General features: G+C 33.4%; 2 protein-coding genes and 1 pseudogene across 3 annotated transcripts; 1 reads left to right on the top strand and 2 right to left on the bottom strand.

Moving 5' to 3' along the window:
• Positions 1-877: 877 nt before the first annotated feature.
• Positions 878-3,553, bottom strand: LOC106358191 (endoplasmic reticulum-Golgi intermediate compartment protein 3). 2 transcript variants are annotated; one of them, XM_013797944.3, is made up of 12 exons: positions 3,213-3,553; positions 3,054-3,127; positions 2,895-2,978; positions 2,727-2,807; positions 2,554-2,634; positions 2,285-2,377; positions 2,008-2,187; positions 1,855-1,922; positions 1,722-1,773; positions 1,582-1,635; positions 1,385-1,477; positions 878-1,312 (listed from the first exon to the last, which is right to left on the bottom strand). In XM_013797944.3, the coding sequence occupies exons 1-12, from the start codon at positions 3,340-3,342 to the stop codon at positions 1,154-1,156; spliced, it is 1,149 nt and encodes a 382-aa protein (XP_013653398.2). In that variant the 5' UTR covers positions 3,343-3,553; the 3' UTR covers positions 878-1,153. The 2 variants fall into 2 exon arrangements, with proteins under 2 accessions (XP_013653398.2, XP_048592726.1); XM_048736769.1 differs by having other exon boundaries at positions 1,722-1,922; positions 3,213-3,527.
• A 226-nt stretch (positions 3,554-3,779) lies between these two features.
• LOC106356408 lies at positions 3,780-7,833 on the top strand (annotated as a pseudogene).
• A 764-nt stretch (positions 7,834-8,597) lies between these two features.
• Positions 8,598-15,092, bottom strand: LOC111198298. Its single transcript, XM_048736770.1, has 10 exons — positions 13,656-15,092; positions 13,336-13,581; positions 13,142-13,232; positions 12,938-13,062; positions 12,775-12,856; positions 12,582-12,699; positions 12,331-12,491; positions 12,123-12,237; positions 11,860-12,045; positions 8,598-11,790 (listed from the first exon to the last, which is right to left on the bottom strand). The coding sequence occupies exons 3-10, from the start codon at positions 13,162-13,164 to the stop codon at positions 11,644-11,646; spliced, it is 957 nt and encodes a 318-aa protein (XP_048592727.1). The 5' UTR covers positions 13,165-13,232; positions 13,336-13,581; positions 13,656-15,092; the 3' UTR covers positions 8,598-11,643.
• Positions 15,093-22,844: the final 7,752 nt, after the last annotated feature.

Raw genomic sequence — 22,844 nt, 5'->3', positions numbered from 1 at the left:
ATCATATCATCTGATTCATGAAGTAATGGTAACTCCACTCCCTACACATCATTAATAAAAACATATAGTTTAACAATAAGAAAAAGAAGGCTATGACAACACACAAGGAGATAGTAGTTTAAAATTTACATCTACGGTTTCATGGTTTTGTGTTTCAGTCTCAGTGGCTTCTACAACAGAAGTGTTAGTGTAGCTCTCTCGAGAGAATGTGATTTCGGTGGCATCATCATTCACCGTATCATCTTCACTAGATTCTAAAACAAGTGTGTTACTAGAACTTTCTTGAGCGGATCTGATTGGTGTAGCAGCATTATTTTCAAATTATCTCTGAAAAAATAGTGTAGAAAGGTTTTTAATTACACCAAAATTGAATACACCTTATGTGTAAAAAAATACCTTACGTGCGTGAATCCAACTACAACCACCTAGCCACTTCATTGACAGCCTAATATTAGTGTAATTAAAAACCGCATCCTCTTTTGTAGCATTGAAATACACTTTTTAATTGTTTTAATGAGAATTTCCATCACTCGATCTTTGTGCTACCCATGTGTAACAACCACTTCAACAAAGTCATTCAGATTACAGTTTGCACAAAAATCTCGAGGAGGAAATGACCTGATTTTTCAAATCTCAATTATTGAATGTTTTCTTTCCGTTTCATCACTCAAATTTTGTGAGCTTGTACATCTTTTGATCAAAAAATTTCTTCTATCACCCTCTTCAATCTCTGTAATTACTAATGCTCGGACCCAAAATTTTTCTTTTTCATTTTCACTAATTTCACGGGTATTTCCCTCGTATTAATATTTTTCCTATTCACTTTCACTAGTATCACAGATGTCACCATTTAATAGATTAATTTTTAAAACAAAAATTAAAATAGCAAAATCATATTAAAATTAAAAGAAAATATAAGAGTTTGTTGTTTACAGTGTTGAAAACGAAAGTATAAAAAGATTTTGTGTATTGAAAAAGGAAAAGATACATAATTAAAAAGGTAAAGTGAAAATTTCTCAGATCCCTTCATAATCAAACATTGTTGCTTGCCAGACTCATCAAACCTAATGTCTAACTGTAAAACCCCGTTCAAGGTCAACCAGTCTCTGATCAAGAAAGTGTGAAGAATATATATATAATAAAACAAACAAACTCAGTTGAATTTACCAATCTCCATTTTCTTCTTAATTGCTCTTTGTCCATGGTATATGAACGAATCCACTATTCCTGATACGGTGAAGATACCTCCTACTATAGCACAAACATTTGTTAGGAAGTGCAAGAACTCCACATGCTGCTCCTCAAATATCACCTTAAACAAACAAACCAATCAAAGTTAGAATGTCTTTAGGATTAACACAAGAAACAAAACTCCAAAACAGACCTTAATCGGCGAAAGATCATAGTAGAAGAAAACACCAGGCGGAGATTGCATTCGACCTGCTTCCATTTTCTGGAAATGTTCTGTCACAGAGAACTTTACCCCCCAAAAAAAAAAGAAACCAAACTTGTTACATTTTTACCCAAAAAAATGAAAAAGGCTAAAAATGTTTAAACAGAGATTTGGAGATGTAGCTTCACCTGGTTTGACTGAATGGTATGCCCATGAACATCAGTGTAAATGCTTGGTACCACCTACAACACCAGTCCCATTTCTTTATCATTATACTCAATATTTTCTATAGTATGCAGAAGCTAAACTCGATAGAGATGGGGCAAACCTTGACGAAATATTGATACACGCCATTCTGTTTCTCCTGATTCCACTGCACACTGAGAGAACCAAGATAATATTTCAGATGATAAGACGATAAAAGGCCTGTATAATGGGTTGGGAGAGAGAGAAGTTTATACCCATCTAGAGGGTTCACTACACCGGGGAAAAAGTCTCCAAAGGCCAGCCTGTTAACCTTGTGGCTAATCTGTGTAGAGATACAACGGAGTCAAACCAAACATGAGCTATATATATATAAGAGAAGCTGAAACAAGAAGGGAACTTCTCATTACATTGTAGTTCCCTTGCTGGAAAAATATAAGATCACCAAATTGGAAACCGGATTGATGAAAGCTTTGTCCTGGAACGAAATGAAAATTCCCAGCGACTTTATTAACTTCCAAGAAACCGTGAAGGTTACAGCCTTCACCTTCTTCATCTTTCACCTTTTGCACATATCCTTCTCTTTTACACTGAGATTGAATAAATAAAGAATATTATACAACTAGATGCAAAGACCACAAACTAAGTAACAAGATCAACACAATATTGTTGTTTATGCGAGTATACCTGGTCGATAGATTCAGGGTCAGAGAGGGCCCAACCTTTCTTTCGATAAGCTTCACGAACTTCCTCACATGAATTACAACAAGTATCATCCGTCTATAAATAATGACAACGACAACATCTAAAGAGGATCAAAACATTTCACCACCACAAGAAACTAAGAGTAAAATATAAATGAATCAAAACTAATTGAAGATTTTTTTAACTGCAATTGAAAGTCCGAGATCAAATGTAGGAGCATATTATTACTCTACTGAAATAAAGATGTTTACCGCTTCAGCCCCAAAGCAGGAACCACAATACGTTTCATTGTGCTCCAACCTTCCACCATGTTTCTGTAAAGGTTTCTCAATCTGGGGATAAAGACAATTACAACAAAGAATCAGAGCTTTAACACTTTTCGCAATGGAATCAAAAATGGCACCTGAGTCTTAGGAAAACAAACCTTAGTATGACCAATTCCATCTTGTTTGGACTCAATGACATTGCCATGAGAGTCTAATCTTCTTTTAATAATATCATGTCGCTGAACAATCACAATAAAAAAAATCAGACAAAGCGTCAAGAGTCACATAGATTTGAAAAAAAATAACAATTCTTCAGCAGCACATACCACATCAAGGTGCCGCTCTCCGCTAATATCCATTGTATCAATACTAATGATCGAGCATTGAAGCGCAGGGAACGTAACATCAAACTGCAAATTGCACATGGTCAATTCATAAAACAAGTAGCAAACTCAAAACTAGTAGCAACGGAACAAAGCTTTTACATTGATACGTAGCTTCTCTCCTCTTGATGTATCAACACGAAGCTGCGTCTCCGTAACAGGATGCATATAAAGCCCTAAAAGCCCACCAAGATTTAAAAAAAAAAAAAAAATCAAAACCCACAAATAAAAAACAAAACTTTCGAAGGGAAATGCACTTACGAAGCTCGGAGAAGAAGAGAATTAGCATGAGGAGGGAGGAGAAGAGGGTGATGAGGCCGCCGGAAAGAGTACGCTGGTAGAAATCTTCATTGATTTTGGGGTAAGCGTCCAGATTCCTCAACCTGTTCATCACGCCCACCTTCCAGGGGTTTCGAATTTTAGTTTAATTTTGACGGATTCAGCGGAAGAAGGAGAAGGTGATTCCAATTCAACGGGTAATCAATCAGGTAGCCTCCTCCTTTGACCTCTCTTAGTAAGATGCGTCAACGAGGATCTCTCGGATTTTTCTCTTCTTTCTTCTCTTCCTTAATTAGGCAAGTGAATCTCTCTGTATACGCTACGCTTTCATTACGTCGTCGTATTATCTTTTGGGCTCTTATTATATCATTAAGGCCCATTTTCAGATGGCAAATGGGCTCTTCCAGGAGATCATTCCCTACACACGCCAAATGATAAAAGTCACACATAAAAAAAAAGTCAACTTGTTATACTTAACATTAATGAAGAAGAACCGAGACTGTAACATGCTGATCTACCAACAATCTTAACAATTTACATCAATGTACAAGAAACCGAGACTGTAATATGATCAAGCAATAAGCATAACATTAATGAACAAGCAACCGAGACTTTAATATGGTCAAGCAACGAGAAACAATCTTAACAATGAAACTTGCAACAGTTCAATGACAAGAAAAATTGAACACAAACATACCATTTTCACTTTTCTATTTGAGCAAGAAAAGCAGCAACTTCAAAATATATGTTGCTCATACTCGACACTTGACTTGGCAAGCATGAAAACTAGCGAGAAAACCACCAAAGACAAATCACGTGAATATGGTAATCCAAGGTTTTTCTAAACTGCTAACAAGTGCCTTAACGATTCGATCACTGCCTTTTGTTCAGTATGTTAGGAATGAGCAGGAACACAAAGCAAAAGTACGATATTTACCAGTTGAACACCGAACACATTAACTTCTATTACTTCCTGATAGTATAGATAAATGAATAAAAGTCGGGGAAAAAATACAAATATGAAGTCATGACGAAATTCACACATACCAATCTAGTTCTAAACCAAGTCTCTGGCAACCACAATGTAAGCATCCACTAGAGTCTTGACAATGCATCTGAACTTTTTATTGTCCTAAATAGTCTCAGAAACTCAGTACTTGGTCTATGAGCATTCATCATCGTAATTTTCAATCATAAATACTTAGTTCTGAGTTCTTCCATGGGATATGCTTAAGACAGCGTATAACCAATTTGAACACTGGCAATGCTTCGTGAAGGCCGAGCAACAAAGGGAAGCCATTGATGATATCAGCTCCCTCGCAAACCAAGATGGAGGTGGTGGCTCGAAGAAGAAGAGAAGCTACTGTGGTGGATCCTCTCCAGAATTGCCACTTTTTCAGAGTCTTTCGTAGGTGAGTAATCCAAGAGTCTTTGGAAGGACATTTCGCTTAGGTTGAACTAAATTAACCAAAGCAGCCGGCTTCATTTCTTTGATTTATTGTACACTAATGCTAATGAAGCTGAATTCTAGTTTCTTGTTATAAAAGGAGATAAGTACAGAATGTTAACTAAAATAAAAACGTTATCGGTTCCAAAAATAAATAGCGGAACAAGTATTGTTGCCATTGATAATTACATAAAAGAGACTGTGATAAAGTTAAAAACGCCAAAATGTGCAAACTATTACTATATATGGTAAACATAAATCAAATTCAAAATGTTAGGTGGTGAGACTTCTTACTTGTGTGGACATGGTAAACATAAATCAAAATCAAAATGTTAGGTGGTGAGACTTTTTACTTGTGTGGACATACCATTGTAGAAAAGAAACATCTTGATGATAAATTAATTTTGTGTCAAAATATGTAATGTAGTTTAGAACAAGGTCGAGATATATCTGATATTTATCTGTTAAATTAATGGATAATATCTTCTGTTCACTGCAAGCTTAAAACATACATTTAAAGATTTGGATTTTAGCGGATATCCAAATATCAAAGAATTAGAATGACTATAGAGCGGATATGCAATCATAAATTATTGTTTTTAACATCTAATCATAAGAAAATATTTTTTTTTACAACAATCTGAAGAAAATATTAATCGGCCAAAAATTGTATTAGATATCATATAACACATCAGAGGTACATTGTTGTGTTTTCTTCAACGTAATTCATTAGCTCAATGGGTAAGATACTGAAGTATAAAAAGTCAACAAATGCCCAATATTGAAATGAAGACCAAATCGATAAAAGACAGTACAACTGTAACATGAAACTAAATAGCTGTCCTCCACCGACTGAAACCAGGCCAAGTGCCACCTAAATAGGCTCGCAAACATGAATAACCCCTACAAAATTATTTTTTCCGTTACACGTAAACAAGAAACATGTTGAAATATGTGTAATGAGGACATTTTAGGATGTACTTACTACGTATACGGATGACTTCTATAAATATATATGTTTTTTTAATTTTTATAAACAATCAACTATGGAAAAAAAAGACTTAGTGCTACAAAGTGGACTAGCACAATGTATAACTTAAATTTGAAATATCTTCTGATTAATATAAAAAAATAAATTGATTATATGTTACAATCCATCATTTAAATTATTTGAGCCGAAATCTAATCCTAAATTGGCCATGTAATAATAATCTAGTTTCTAAAGAATCAATGAAGTGTCTCTAACAACAAAAAGGAGCATGATCAACACCAGAATCAATATTTTCTTTTTATATAAACCAAAAAAACGTACGTACCGTAAACGTACTTTCTTCAAAACCATTCAATTCTTCACAACACAATCACCATGGACGAACACGAACCAGACAACCTCTCGAGCTTACCACTAGAGCTTCTCCTCTACATCATCAGCTTCCTCCCTTTCGAGTCCGCAAGACTAATCCCTTTCGTCTCCACACGGTGTAGGTCCGTTTGGAGCCAAGCCTTAGTCTTCGCTCACATCCACAACGGCTCCATCGAGGACGTCTCTCATGCGTTATCTAGCTTCATCCACAACTTCAACGAACACGATCCGTCTAAAAACACTCGAAAAATGGAGTTACACTTCGACAAGTCAACCTTCGTGTCAACTATTATCGCACCTCATAACGTCATGCATATGAACTTCTTCTCTAACGGTTCTAAGAACGAAAAGAGCTATTGCTGGCGAATTGAGATCAAAGATCAGATCCCGAGACGTGTCGAGCGAAGCGGTTTTTTGGTGAAGACGCTTTGTTTAGACTCGGTGGATTCGTTAACCCACGAGGTGGTTTCCTCCATGGTGTTAGATTGTTCTTTGCTTGAGAACCTCAAGATTTGTGGTTGCAAGGGTTTGACTTCTCTCACTATTGATTCACCAACTAAGCTTGTTCACTTGTCTATCTTGGATTGTCCGAAGATGAGATATCTCGATATTAGATCACCGAAGCTTAAAACTCTTCATTACCAAGGATTTCTACCTTCGATCAAGATCCATGAACATTTTAACCTGACCAATGCGATTTTCAACGTAAGACAAGGCCCAAGGTATGCTTTAGACATCGGTCCTCTCTTGCTGATCATCAAGAACTCTCAATCTCTTGCACTTTGCAGATGGATGTTCGAGGTAACAAAGACGATCTCTATATCTTTTATTTTACAATAAAAATATACTTTCTATGTTGATAAAAAAAAATATACTCTCTATTTTTTTTAAACAAAATATATATATATATATATTGGAGGTTTCACACATATTAGTTTTTGATTTTATATACATCATTGTCTATAATTAGCTATTTCTTATAATTTTAAAATAATTAAAATTCAATAAATATAAATATATTTTTTAAGTTTGCAATTTATATTAATTATATTTATTGCTTAATAAAAATACATATAAAACGTAAAACATATATATTTGAAATAATATTTTCTAAAACGTGTGTATCATTTTAAAACAGAAAAATATTAATCATGCACTTCTGTTATTGAGTTTGTGAAAGAAAAAAAGGATTTTACCACATTTAATTCGTTTTCCGATATTAGGACATGCTTTTGAGAGTTATATATTACTATTTTTGCTTATAGGAACTAATCAAACCGTCCATATCCTCTTCTTGGACATCATTTCAATTCTACAAGTTACATGAATTGCGGTGGATTGATAACTCGATGAAACAAGAAAACATCAATTCCCTGATCTCTTTTCTCAAGCTTTGCCCTTCAATCGAGCGCATCTTCATTACTGTAAGTGTCAAGCACCTAAAATATTCGTTAGTTTATACCTTTTGAGTTTATATTCTAATAACTTATATTATTTCGAAGATGGATTTGAATACTTATAGCTCAAAAGAAGACATTATTGACTTATTGTTGATGCTGACCATCAGAGCAAGCATGCAAGAACACTAAAGAACTTAAAACTTCTCAAGTTGGAAGGATCCAAGAGAGAAGACGATAAGAATCAACTGATAGTGGCTTTGCAGGAGATAGTCAATATCGATCAGCCTCTGCTTATACTGTTTTAACTCCGATTAGCTAGGAACGGGAGCAACAAAAGATCGTATGTCTAAAGATACACGCATGAACATGCTTTAATTAGGTTGCTGTCACACTCACACGTGGGTTTATGTTTCTTGCGTTACAAGAAACCCTCGTCAAAACAAAAATCAAACTTGGCTGTTTTGTCAGGATTCGCTGATTAATGATGTTCACCAGTACCTATTATTATAATGTGTACTATGATAAATGATTTCCAAAATCACCAACACTGATTGCGCATGTGTATGTACGTGTATGTGTATGATGTAATAGGAAATATTCATACACTTGCAACTTTTGCATATAGTGGCCAAAATATTTAGTTTAGGTGATATATCGTTTTCAGTCCATGCGCGTGGAATTCTTTTCTTGATTTGACCTTTTCAATAAAGGCATGTGTGAAAAGTTCATTTGTCAACCAAAGGAAAGCATCATCAAGTTTGACAACTGGACTTTTGGACTTGGCAACACAAGAAATTTTAATGAAAAAAAATAGTATGAGGAACTATTTTTGTTCAAGTTTCGTCAGCACAAGTTAGATCGAAAAGGGTTGCAAAATGAAATTTAGGTTATAACAAATTCAAATTTCCTTAGCATTTATTATACATCTTTCAACGAATGGTATCATACAAAGAACGAATATGTTAATACTTACGTGGACAAATCGGTCAAGAAATAGAACTGTGTTTACTCATTGAGCGCTTAAGGTATATCATTTTGTTTATTGAAACTAAATATTAAATGCAGTTTATTGACTGAGGTTTGTTTTTTGTTGTTGATGTGAGTGATTTAGGTGGAGAATGTGTAATGTTTAGGAAGAAAGAGACAAAGGTCTGTTTCTTATATATGAAATATGCAAGTTTGATTGAAATTTCATCTCTGTTAGTATATCAAGTCAGAATTTGACTTAACTCACAATGCCAAAACATCGTTGGAGTTGTAGAGAATATGTAACATATCCATTGTTATCTACAAGCAGTTTTTGTAACAACATAAGATGTTTCTGGTGTTAGTCAAATCTGAAGGATCTTCAAAGAATCAGTCACAACTTCAAGCTGCTTCTTCACTTTCCTCTACCTCCTCTCGTTTGCTCCAACTATGAGTGTGTAGTATCTGTCTGCAGTATCAAAATCAATCAAACTTTTTTTATGCCTCACTTTCCTCATTTATCAGTAAATCTTATATCACATCTTTGTATAATCTGTGCTTACTGTTTCCAACTGCTACTGTTGCAAAGGACGTAGTTGCAAACGTGTAATAGTTTGCCCGGAACAAGGTCATCTACAAGTTTGCCCGGAACAAGGTCATGTCAAAGCTTATTCATTTAAGTTTTGTTCTTACAACAACAGAAAAAAAAAACAAATTAACGCCATAGCTTACCCTCCCTCCAGTCTGATGGGTAATAATAAGAATACCCATCTTATCGATCCACAAAAGCTGAGTAGCTTTTTGGTATCTCTGCAGTAACATTATATGACCAAACAAAGTTTTGCTTTTGGTATTTCTGCAATAACATTATATGATCAAACAAAGTCATATTGTGGCAGATTACCTTCACCAAGACGCAAAATTGCTGGAACTGAAGTTGCCAATAAAGTTCCCACAGGAGCTTACCTTCTCTTCCAATTGCTTTGGTTAGTTATTCAAGTGTTAATGTCAAGAAGAGTTTGTTTCTTACTACTATCCAAGGAGTCGAGGTTGTTGCCAGATGAAAGTGAACAACAAGCTTTGAATGATGGGTTTGGACATAGAATCTGTCTGGGCCGGCCCTGAAATTTTGGAGGTTATAGACGATTTAAGAAGGATTTCTATAGTTTGGAGGCCTGAATTTTTTTTTACAAATTTTGAGACCTATTTATATATAATTTTTTTCAAATGTGTATAATCAGTGGCCAAGAATGATAAGAGATGAATCAGAGCAGTGTTATTAACCTTGTGGGAGATTGTTGGTGAGACTTGGCAGATTGAGCGTGTGGAGACTAACATAATGGCTACAACTTGCAAGCCTGCCTTTTGATGATCAATGTCACTGCCTTAGTTTTGTCTGTTTGGAAAAGGATTTCTGTTTTTTCTGTCATGTGGATGTGGTGAGAGACAAATTACAATAATCGTAGAGGAGAGATTGCATTTGTATGTTTGCATTTTTAGACAAAAACTTAGAACTTGAATTCAACAATGAACTGCAACAAGAATGAATTGTAAAAAAAAAAATTGACTACGAGAGACAAAAACCACAAGTCTGTCTTATAATAGCAGAGGTAGATAGATAAACTTAGATGATGCCAATCTTGTTAGAAACATCTAAAGAATCACTCGTTTAACATTGCGACTGTACTCAATCAGATTTCATGTGAATCAGCGGAAAACAAAATAGTTTAACAAAATATAATAACGTTTTTCTTTTCAAGGCTAAATAAAAAGGTTGAAAACAGAGTAAATAGAGAAACAAAAACAGGCTATAATGGTAAAAACGTTGTCAAAAGCTTGAAATCCAAATCTTAAAAATCTCCAAATCTAAAAATATGAGATATTGTTATTTATGTAATTTTTATATAAACCATTTACTAGAGTGTAAATAAAAATGTGATACATAGATCATATGATAGAATTATAATTGATGTAATCTTTTATAATTTATACTAAATTAATATTAAAACAAAACATGATAACATTAAACGACATAGTATACAATAACAAATGCTAAAATTTCAATTTAATTTAGGAACAATGACTAAGAAAACCTTATGCTTTTTAGATAACTAGGGCCGGGCCCGCCCTTCGGGCGGGAAGTTTGAATAAAACAATTTCATATGATTTATATTTATTTATGAATAATTTATAATTATGATATAGATGATATCATATACAAACAACACAAATGAGAACTTTTAAGTTATAATATACTGGTTATGAGTTCAATTTTAGTATCATATATTACTATGAGAGTAATCTTCGCTATTATTTCAAAAGTTTAGTTTTAGCTATCCTCCATTAGACTAACTTATAAATTGATTTAGGTGAGTACGACCCAAACCCCCAAAGCATCCTTTTATTATTCGAGGCCTTTTGTTTTTTTTTCATGATGCATATATACACATGTGAATTTTGTACGGAAGAATAATGTATAAATTGGAGAAATCTTATTATTTGTTATTAAGCTTGATGCAAAAGTTTAATTTAAATAATGTTTCAATAAATTTGGCGGGTTTGTTTACGGTTTCTTTGTGCGTATGTAGTCAATAAATTAAAATAATAACAATCTTCGCATGCGCTGTCCATATCATGCTGGTGACATTCTGCTTCGGGCTCCATCCTGGCTGTATTTGCTAAATACCTTGTCTTCAAAATAACTTTGATCGATTTAAGTGAAGTTTTAATAATAAGTATATTAGCTTGTGGACGACAGACGTACACTCATGCACGTAACCAAAGTTTTGTAATACATAATATGATTATGGACGTCAGTTTATGCACACAATTTAAAGAACATTAAATATTTTCACACTCATATACATAATTATATTAGACCGTGGACTGTATACATACACTCATACTAACGTACCCAAAGTTTTTGTAGTCCATAATATGATTATGGACGTCCACTTACGTACACAATTAAAATAAACACTAACTCTTTTAATAAAATAATCACTAACATTTATTAACTCATCGGAATCAAATAAAGCATCAACTTGTTCCTTTTTTAAACTTATGTCAACTCAATATAAAAAGCATTCATAACAACCATAAAGTAGAGAGTTTGAAAAAAAAACAACTGGAATGTAGAAAATCCATAACATAGATAGAAAAAAGATGACAATAAAGTAGAATGCAGAAACATTATTAAGCTGCAGAATATCGAGAGATGATTATCGAAGATCCATCTTAAGCAATACGCGCCCTCTTACGCACATTACCGACTGGCTCCTTTCCAGCTCTCTTTGATGTCTCACAATTGCCCTTGCCGGAACCAGACTCCACACGGTTGTTAGGCCCGTCTGGCGCATCATCATCATCATTGTCATCACCTTCCTGTTACATTCAAATTGTTATACGCTGCATATGCTAATGGCGAAATATCATAATAAGTATTGCACTTACATCATCGACAAATTCTGGAGCTGGTGCACGCTCAACCTCATTGATGATACGCGACACGGTGAACGTCTGGTGGTTGACGGTGAAGTTGTAGGGCGTGACACGGACTTGGAAAGTGTAGGTCTTGCGTTCCATTCCTGCAACGAACGGAGGCATCACGGAATCCTCAGGGTTCACTCCTTCTTCAGCCTTGTCATTAAATGGAAGCATCGAGAGTATCAACAACATTATATAATAACCACATAAGTAATCAAACTATATATTACCAGTAACTGGACCGCCTCACTTGCCCGGAGATTATGCAACTTCGTCATAACACCATCAAAGCAAACAAATGTCCCTTCAGCAGTATCATCAGTTACAACCATCTCAACGCGATAACTAAAAGAGAACAAATAAACCGAAATGGAATCAGTGTGACGCAAGGGATAAAGAAGGCGACCAACTATCATATTATAACAAATCGATACATACCGTAAAGATCCGACCGCATGAGGGTTATTACAGCGTGCACATTCGAAAGAAGTGACAGTGCGTTGCAATTTCTTGCTGCACTTAGAACACGCAACATAGCACCACCCTTTGTCCGATTCAACCCGAGAAACTCTCGCAGTGCATAAGAAATCTATTTCCTGCTGCTTAAACATCAACATTGCGTGCAGTCAAAAAACAATCTTTATATATAAACACACGAATGAGCTAATTGCATATACATAACTCATTACCTGTGGCGAATCCGTAGTGATAAAATGGTTAAGCTCTGCAATTGTCACAGTCTCAACCTTCGCATAAGACTTCAAGAGAGGTGCGGCAGACGGAAGACCAGTGTCTCTAGCCACCAATCTGAACAAAAGTTCACGAAATTAACATCACAAACTCTCAACGTCTGATTACATACTCAGAACAGACCAAACTTACCGGTAAAATAAAGACTCTCCTGCATGTGTCTCCTTATCATAATAAACATGTGTTCCTGACGTTGCGTTGAGGAATAAACGACCTACACAAAATAGTAAAAATTTCTGAAAAAGGAATTACACATATTAATTTATGCCACATCTTTAAATAAGCAACGAAGTACCTCCAACCATCTTCGGGTTTATGCTTGTGGCAACAATCACTTTAGGATCATCACGCATGCCTCCAAGCTTCTGGTGGAATAAAACGGCTTGAGCGTCAAACAGACTAAGAGTGACAGACACATCACTGCACATATATAACAAACGTTAGTGCAGCTAAAATGATTAAGCAAATATGAAAGTTGTTAAAGAAACAAATAAATTACTTTTCTAATTTGACGGTGACCATGACACGGTTCTTATCCTCCGGAGGGTCAGACACGGTGCTCTTCACCGCCACGATTTCACCAATAATATCTACAGGTTCAATATTGAGATCAGAGAGCTCAGTGACTTAATACATAAAGCACAAAACCCATACAGATAAATATACATATGTACGATACGATCACATCTGTACCTGGAAGCTGAGTGTTTGTATTGGCTAAACCAACCAACTCGGTCTGGTTACGGAACCGGAATCCCTCTGCCGGTATTGGCGAGACCGGATCAGATAACACGTCAAAAAAGAAGAGTCTGCAAGCTTGAAGTTCTGAGCACAGCGAGCCACGTCAAAGCCAGAAACAGAGTACATCGTCCCGGCGGCGAGCCTATCTCGGAACCTTGGAAGCCGATTCGCGTTGATAGTAGCTTGGATCAAAGTCGACTGAAACCGATAAAATTTAGAAGTCAGAAAATAACGTAAACAGATCTAAGGAGACCAGGAAGAATCAAACTTACATTCACGTCCATAAGTAGCATATCGACCCACATCAGCTCGCCACCGCGTTTGACGTTCCTCGCCTCCCAGAACCGTAGAAGCCGGGCCTCGACGACGGAGGAGCATTTGCCGGACTTCAGGTCAGAGAAGAAGACTCTCGAAATAGACATAGCAACAGGAATCAGAAAGTCTCAAGAGAAAGAAAGAGATGATGCGCTGGAGATCTATAGATACTTACATATTTATACAGATCTGCTCGGGTTCAAATGGCGCATCGAAGAGTCTGAGGGAGGGATTGAATGAGCGAGGGATTGAATGCAATTGGAATAAAGACGACGACATAACTCCGGCCGTTTCATCGAAGAGGAAGGAATCGAAGACGTCACGCGTCGCCGGCGCAGAAAAGGGTTACGCGAGAGTAATGTGTCTTAGGGTTGGAGACGTCGTGACATCGTTCGGGCTGTGAGTGTAAAGGCCCATCACAGAAAGATCGAGCGAGGCCCAGAAGATAACATGTTCAGTTTAATGAAACGCAGCACCTCGTCGTCAGTGACACGTGTCGACGCGAGAGGAAGTGAACGTGGATGGCCTAAGAAGAGATTAAACTGTCTTTTATATATAAAGATATACAATATTATCCAGAGTGGATATTCATAAGTCCAATGGACTGACCTGCTTTTATTATTAAAAATTTGATATTTTTCAGAGTCTGTAGTATAATTTCGAAAGTCTGACCTGCATCATATTTTAAGGAGTGAGAATTATCTAACGGATGAACTATAAAAAGAAGCTTTATTTTCTCTCATATAGATCAATCAGATACAATCAGATAGAAAATGATCATCAGAGAACCGTCTCATCTGACTTGGTCTAACCAAATGGATAGGTGACAGAAATACAATAGTTAATTTGTAAAGTGACTGTCAATTGTGTTGCTAAAAAAAAAAGTGTTTCTCAATTGTTTTAGTTTCTTTATCATATATACTTTAGATATGTTGTGATATATATAGTATATATATATATATAATTTTCTTTATAAATTTTCATATCATCTATTTTCATGTTATTTCTTTAACATATCTAAAAAGAAAGTATACGTTTTTATAACACTTAATTTTATTAAATGTTACATTAAAACGACAGAATCATTGTGAAGATCATTAGATATAAACCTTGGAATAAAATAGTGAAATAAATAAAATTTATTGTCTTGAATTGGTTGTTTCACTAGCTTGCTTATCTGCAACTCTGTTACCTGCTCTACTAATCCATTGAAACTCCAAGTGATCAAAACAATCTTTCCACCATTGTATCTCACGTTTCCAGTTATAGACATCAACGTGGAGAAGTGTTCCATTCAGAATCTCTATCGCCTTCTGACAATCTGATTCTATGTACACTCTCTCTTATATCCTGTACTCCACGCATGTTGTATTGCCATAAGGGTGGCTTGCATTTAACTCTCCAAAGCATTATTTACTATCTTTCCAATCGCTTGGACTCCACCATGGTAGAAACTTACGACACAAGACAAGACAGTTAATTAATGAAGGATAGAAAGGATAATTCAATAGATGCCTTAATTCGTGTGAAATTTCTACTACGTCATATTAAGAAAAACAGAGAGAGTATTGACTGAATATTACAGTGGATCATATATTTACCGAGTACTAGCTAGTTATGCACTTATGCTAACTACAACGATATAATGTATAATGCAGATTAAATAATTTCTTAAGCGTTTAATAAAGTGGAAGAAACAAACACTTGGAGAAGAAGAAGTGGTTCATAAGGTTGATGGAATTTCGTTGTCTTCTATTGGCCGGTCCTGAAATAGATTAATTGTGATACTCTAAGAGAAGCAATAATAGAAATTTTTATAAGATAATAACTACACGTTATGGTTCATCTAGCAATAAATAACGTCCGGTCCTGAGAATCTTGGGGCCTGTTTAAAATTAAGACTATTGTATTTATTTTCAGAAATAAACTAAAACTTTTTTAAAAAATCAGTTTAAATATTTATTTCTTAAGTTTAATCACATAAAAAAAATATTTTTTTTAGTTGTATAAACTTAATGAAAATCTTATTTTAGTTGTATTTTCAAATTTATTTATGTTAAATTATAACAGCAAAGAAAATTATTTTGTATTTATTATTTACATGCAAATATCTGAATCTATATAAATGAGTTTTTAAAAAAAAATTGGAGGCTTCACAATGTGGGGCCACCATACAAATGTTTCTTGGGACTGTCCAAAGGTCCGATTCTTCTAATATTTTTTTTTGGTTCAACATTCAACTTCGCATTTAATCCAAAGAGTTTTACACATCAGGTTTATCAATCTCTACAAGAAATTTAATCCACGACGACATAATAGAGTACAAGATAGGGTCTTCATGATTGAATGAGATTGCTTCTTTTGCTATCATATCCTACTTCATTACTTTGTCGACACTTGAAGATCACTTGAAGAGTTCCTATCTTTGTGAGCAGGTTGTGAATATCTTGTGTATAAGCTAGTATACCAGGATTGCTATTCTTGTCTTGTAAGGCTTGAAGCAAACTTTTGCTGTCAATTTCAGAGACAACATTAGTGTAGTTCAACCTTACCATCATCATCACTGCTCATCTTAAAGTTTTTGTTTCAGCTTCAATAGGATTCCTCAACTTCAAGAGTCTTCTTGCACCCATCCATTTCACATTTCCCTGATGATCTTGCAGTACCCATCTTACACCGCAGTACTCCTTGTTTTGATCCCAAGCTCCGTTAGTGTTACACTTCAGCCACAGTTGCATAGGTGGTTGCAATTTCTCAACAGTTCTCATCACAGGGGTTGTAGTCCTCGACTCTTCCTCCAAATCATCCCTACGATTCCACTCTTCCATGTCCTCTTGGGCCTTAGAAATCATCATAGGACCATCATAATCTTCTCTTCTAAAGATAGAAGTATTTCTATTTTTTCACAATCTCCACTTTATCCACGGTCTCATAAATATGACCCTCTCCTCATCATGATCAGAAAGACTCAAGCATAAGATTCTATAGATGTTTTCATAAAGAGAGTCAGACCAATCTCCTCATGGTAGCGCATGGATCGATGATAGAGCCCAAATCAGGCGTGTGTATGGACATTGGAAGAGTACATGGCTGACTGTCTCGTCCTTTGATTGATAGCGAGAGCATACTCCTTCTCTAGCTAGATGCCTATATCTCATTGTCTCTCCAACAAGCAAGCAATCATTTAAGCATCTCCACAAGAAGTGCTTTACCTTTGGGAAAGTGTTCATCTTCCAAAGCGCTTGGAACAAAGCATCCAGACTTGGCTGGGTGACTTTCATCTAAAGCTCATCTTTCATTAGGTTTGCAGCAACCCAATAGCCAGATTTCAGTGTCTAAGTACCGGTAGCTGTGTAGTCCCAGCAATATGCATCTCTAGTATTCGGGAATCTAGGTCTTATAGTTTTGATCTTCCTCATGTCCTCCTCGGTGAGCACAAGTCTCAACAGCTCTGTGCTCCATTCTCTCCTATCAGGTGCCAGAAATGACTTTAGTACAGTGCGACAGAGTACTTTGGTATGGAGTGTGCACCCATCTTGAGGAAGCAAGAGGTTTGGCTGGATTTTCTTCAATCCAAGGATCCTTCCATAACAAGGTGTTATCTCCACTACCAATCACTGCTCGTGCTCCCATTTTATCCAGCTTCGTCGCAGCATGCAAGCTCCTCCAAGCATATGAGGGTCTGGATCCAAAAGTGGCATTCAGAATGGTGGTATGTTGAAAATACCGACCTTTGAACGCTTTTGCCATTTGGGTCTCCGGTTTAGTGAGTATTCTCCAGACCTGTTTTCTAAACAGTGCCAAATTGAAATACTCAAGATCACTATAACTCTATCTTCCCACGCTCTAAAACTTACAAAAATACTCCTAGCTTTTTCAGTACATCCCTTTTGATTCCTTTTAACTCTTCCACCAAAAATCTGTCATAAGACTCATAACCGACTCATTCTATTGACAAGTCGTTTTCAGCAGTAGGGAAGCAAGACATTTGGTAGTTTGGTTGAGCCATGGCGACAACTTTGAGCATAACCTCTTTACCAGCAGGTGTTAAGAACTTGTTTTGCCATCCTACCACTTTATTCTGGAGTCGCTTTATAAATCTAAGAGTGTTGACCTTTGATCCTCGAAAAGATTTTTGTAAACCTAAGTAGATACCCTCTCCGCCTTCATTAACAACCGCAGATTTCTCTTTTGACAGAAGTTCGTCTTTAATCAAAGCACATGCAAAATATTCATAATATATAAAAAAAGGATTTTGATATTATTTACGATTTATATCAATGCAAAAAGTACAAATGTAGCGTTTCTGGACCTGAAATAGCTATTGGATCCTAGCTCTCTACTTACTAGCATCGTAAATCAAATCTTATACTGTATTTCAGAAGCCATGTAGCCCAACTGCTTAGATTTTAAATCAAGTAATTGCTAATCAACCTTGTCACAGATAATAAACAGTACATACAGTGTATACATACTCTCTTCATTTGCTGCAAAAAAAAAATATATATTCTCTTCATTTTTTGGGTCAAATATTCTCTTCATTTAAACATTGTTTTTTTATATCATACTTTTCTTGAAAATTTTGCCTCGGTTGGAATAGAAGGTATTCACTAACACGGGCATATTCACATACAATCTTATACATATTTTTGGGTTCATCTCATTGTTATTTTTGTTGTAACATTTGAATTTTATTTTGTTTGCAGTTTTAATAGTTCTCAAGGCATTCATTTTAAAAGCTACATTAGGTAGTTCAGATCATGATGTTTCGTGGTTAAATGGTATTATTAGCTGTACGTTTTGAACAAAATGTGAATCATTGAATCTCTATAAAGTTTACACTCGATGAGCTAATGATTAAAACCGCCTTAGTCTATAGTTTAGTCGTTGACAAGTGTGGGTTGTACCCCCAATAAATTAGTAGTATAATTCATATCCACTTTCTATAAACTACTGATATTGCATTTTAAAAGGTTAGTGTTGTTATTATACATTGATATAATTTATAGTTTTATACTAACGGAACTACAGTCTACAGCAAATGTTTTTTATTTTAATTTTCTGATAGCAAATGGAATCAAAAACTAAAATAGTGTGGACAGAATGATGCCATTTTTATAGCAAGTCATATTCCATTTTTTTCTAACCAGTTAAAACTACTCCCTCCGTTTTTTATTATAAGTCGTTTTAGAGAAACTTTTTTGTTCCAAATTATATGTCGTTTTCGGTTTTCTATGTAAACTTTATTAATAATTAATGTTGTATGACCAATAGTAATATATCTTCTATTTTTCTATTGGTTGAATTGTGGTTAGGTAAATAATTAATGATGTTTTTGTTTAGAAAATATAAAAAATTAATGATTTTCTTAATCTACGTGCATAGCTGTAAAACGACTTATATTAAAAAACGGAGAGAGTATAATTCAAGGAACCCTTCTCATTTAATATTCCGCTTGGAATATTATTTTGATTGAAAGAATCTTTTATTTAATATACCTTTCTAAATCAATACTATTAAAAGGGAAGGAGTCTAAAAAAATCTACCTATAAAAATTGTTTGGACCCTTTCATTATTTTTTGGTCTTACCTTAAATTTATACTAAAAATATGTTACCATATATTTCTCTAACAATAATTTAGTCAATTCTTTTATTTATTTAAATTTCATTCCTAAATCCTAATCATTACTATTACTATATTTATCATTTTGATTTTTAATCGTAAAAGCATTGAAACTAATGTTTTATATTATCACTTTTATCGTATAATATATGATTTAAAGCAAGATAAGTTACAAGAAATATATGTGTACATTCTAACTTTCTCTTTCGTTTATAATAAGGTAATCATATCATATATAAAATTTTCCACTAAAATCTCATATCATATACTAAACTTTCAACTGTCTATAGTTTGATAATATTTTCGTATTTAAAAATGATTTTTCTGAATATTCATGTTACCTTCACAAAAATGAAGAAATTCATTGGTTATAAAGCTAACATGACTTCACGATATCAGTATTGATTATTCAAGATTTTGAAAATTATTTGTTTAGATATTATACTTTTATATATTTTTCACTTAAAAGGAATCAATACTATTAAAAAGGAAAGATTTTTAAAAAAATCTAATATAAAAAAGTTGTTGGAGTTATGTATAACTATTTATTATTTTTCTGATAATACATTGATCATTCTAAACATACAATATTTTAAATATTTTTAACATATCTTAATATTATTTCTTATGATACCTTTACTCAGAAAAATATTTCATCAACCATGTTTTTGTACAATAACGTTAAAAATCTATATCAAAAGGTTCTTGGACCTGATATGGACGTAATGGGTCCACATCTGTTCGGGTATTTAAGATCCTAAAAGAATTTGAAATATATGAAAAATCTGAAAAATATCCAAAACACGAAAAATATTTGAAACTCCAAACAAATACCAAAAAAAAAATCAAATACCTAAAAATTTAAAATCGTATTCAAAATTTGACACGATGAACTGAAAAATACCCAAAATTTTATCCAAATACCCAATTTTTTTTTAATTTGAAAAATTTACCTGAAATCAAAACTCTAATCGTAAACCAAAAACTTAAAAACAATATCCATAATACCGGAAGCATATTCGAAATATCCAAATATACCTAATAAATACATATTTATGATCGGATCTAGGGTAGGACCCGGACTCAAACAAAAACATACGGGTCAAAAAAAACCCAATAGGTTATCTTCTCTGGACCTGAACTAAACCTATAATTTTGGATCGGTTCGGTTTGTTTTTTTGATCCGGATATAATTCTCATGTCGAAAAGAAACTTACGTAAAAGTGTATATTTAAAATCTCAAATAAACTAATTTGCAGATTATATAGCTGTTAAAAATTATGTTTTTCGATATAATAAAACTTGTACTATAATATAATCCAACAACCCCGCGCTTGGAAAGCGCGGGTCAAAATCTAGTTTTCTATTAAAACAAAACAAATACTGTAAGCATATTGTCTTTTTAATCATAATATACGTCATCATTAGACCACCACCGTCTGATCTATACTATTAAAAGGGAAGTAGCCCCAAAAAATCTCCTTATCAAAGGTTGTTAGATCTATTCACTAGACTTAACTATTTTTTTGGTCTAATCCTATATTTCTCTAACTATACAATAAACAATTACCTTATATTTCTCTAACTATAAAATAATCAATGCTCTTATTTATTACTCAATTTACTATGATACACCAAAGATTTATATATCAATATTATTAATTCAGAATCATTGCTATATTTTACCTCTATTTTTCATGGAATATTACTTTTCTGTCACTATACCTATTTAAAAAAAAACAGATTAGTTATAACTGATTTAATAATCATACAACCCACAATAATTTTTCTTTAATAACAACAGTTACTATAAAAACATTTGGATTTATTGGTAATTAAAATCTGAGAAATACCATATTTTTAATTCATATTAAATGTTTTATGACCCAAACTCACATAAAAACATGATGCAAGTACGGTTAACAGAAAGTTAAAAACATGATACCATTCGACGGTCAAAACATATTAACTTCCAATTACGATTAGAGAAATACTTCACAATACAACAAAAAGCTTAATTATATAACAAAATTATAGTTTTTTCTTTGAAAACCTTCCTAGGTTATTTTTGTGATGAAAATCTTTTACAATTGGGTTTATTAGGGGAAAGAGTTTTGTATAAATATTTTCTCAGGAAATTATATTATTTTTAGAATGTTTTTTATGTTTAAATAAAATATATTATTTATTTTTAACATTTATAGTTGACTCAACTATACTCAACTTAATAATAATTTTATTTCTAAAGCTCGAAAATATAATCTTAAAATAGTCATTATAAAACCTATAAACTAGAATGTATAACATAAAAAAAATGTAGTTTATTCAATTTTATATCTCAGTAAAATTAATATGAGAAATTTGATCAAATTTTGAAAAATATTATCATGTTATTTTAGATTTTTACCATATCATCTGGTATAGATTCACGAGTTAATAGGGGTTTTAGATTTTAAAGGATTTTAAATAATGAATTTTTTTATTAAATTGAAACTAGATTATATACGGTGACTGCGTTTACTGGTTTGACTGTGGATACCACTTATTGGTGTTTTGGTTCCTTTGGAAAATTAGACTGAATGTTGAGGACTTATTAAGATATTTTTTTAAATATTTGAAAAAATATTTGAGTAATTTGTTTTTATTGGATAATTCAGCTTATAAATAATATATTTAAGATATTTGGTTATTTAGAAATTATATATAATTAATATTTGTAGGTATATAATTTGTATTTTAAAAATTCAAGTATCTATTTATTTTGGTTCTAGAGATATATTATATGTTCGGTTATTTATAAATTTTAGTTCAGGTTTGGTTTCATTTTTTCAATTTGGTATGGGTTGATTATTTGGTTCCGTATAATATGGCCAAACTTATAAACTATCTTATATAAAAATTTATATTAAAAATTATTAAATTCAAAAAATAAACCCGCGTTTTTTTAACGCAGGTCAAAATCTAGTTAGTCATTATAATACTAGTGATGTAATAGTTACAAAAAGAAAAAAATTGGACATGATCAATCATCCATAGTGATCATGAATTTTCAATTCAAAATTAAATGGATCTCTCCGTCTCACAAAAAATATAGATTTTTTAGTATTTTCACACATATTAAAAAACACATTAAACTAATCATAATAAATGTATCATTTTCTGTAATTACATTCAATAATTTTTAACTAATAGTAATTCAATAAAGTCAATTAATTTTATTGAAGTTTATATTTTTTTTATAAAAAATCCAAAAAATACTTTTGTGAAACAAATTTTTTTCTAAAAAATCTACCTTAATGGAACGAAAGTAATTCCAGTTTTTAATGTTTCCTCATCAAAAACCGGACATGTCCTCACTTGTATTATTTATGTGTATTTATTTATAGGAAACAGAATGTGACCCTTCGAATACCAAAGAGTTCAAATCTTTCATCATCGTACACATAACATATACTAGACTCGAACCCGCACGGATGTATTTATATTTTAGTAATAAATTTAAATTTGTATAAAAATAAATAA

The sequence above is a fragment of the Brassica napus genome, chromosome A7 (genome assembly GCF_020379485.1).
Source record: "Brassica napus cultivar Da-Ae chromosome A7, Da-Ae, whole genome shotgun sequence".
Classification (NCBI taxonomy): Eukaryota; Viridiplantae; Streptophyta; class Magnoliopsida; order Brassicales; family Brassicaceae; genus Brassica; species Brassica napus.
The sequence above is the reverse complement of the archived record's forward strand: the minus strand, read 5'-3'. Positions and strand labels throughout refer to the sequence as shown.

Excerpts from the sequence above, each read along its gene's own strand:
- LOC106358191 (XM_048736769.1), bottom strand. The coding sequence starts at position 3,342 with ATGAACAGGTTGAGGAATCTGGACGCTTACCCCAAAATCAATGAAGAT. Across the intron at positions 3,128-3,212 it reads TCTCTTCTTCTCCGAGCTTC|GGCTTTATATGCATCCTGTT; the intron begins GTAAGTGCATTT and ends GTGGGCTTTTAG. Across the intron at positions 2,635-2,726 it reads ATGGAATTGGTCATACTAAG|ATTGAGAAACCTTTACAGAA; the intron begins GTTTGTTTTCCT and ends CTTTATCCCCAG.
- LOC111198298 (XM_048736770.1), bottom strand. The coding sequence starts at position 13,164 with ATGGTCACCGTCAAATTAGAAAA. Across the intron at positions 12,700-12,774 it reads GGAGAGTCTTTATTTTACCG|ATTGGTGGCTAGAGACACTG; the intron begins GTAAGTTTGGTC and ends ACTTTTGTTCAG. Across the intron at positions 12,046-12,122 it reads GTGAGGCGGTCCAGTTACTG|GCTGAAGAAGGAGTGAACCC; the intron begins GTAATATATAGT and ends TTTAATGACAAG.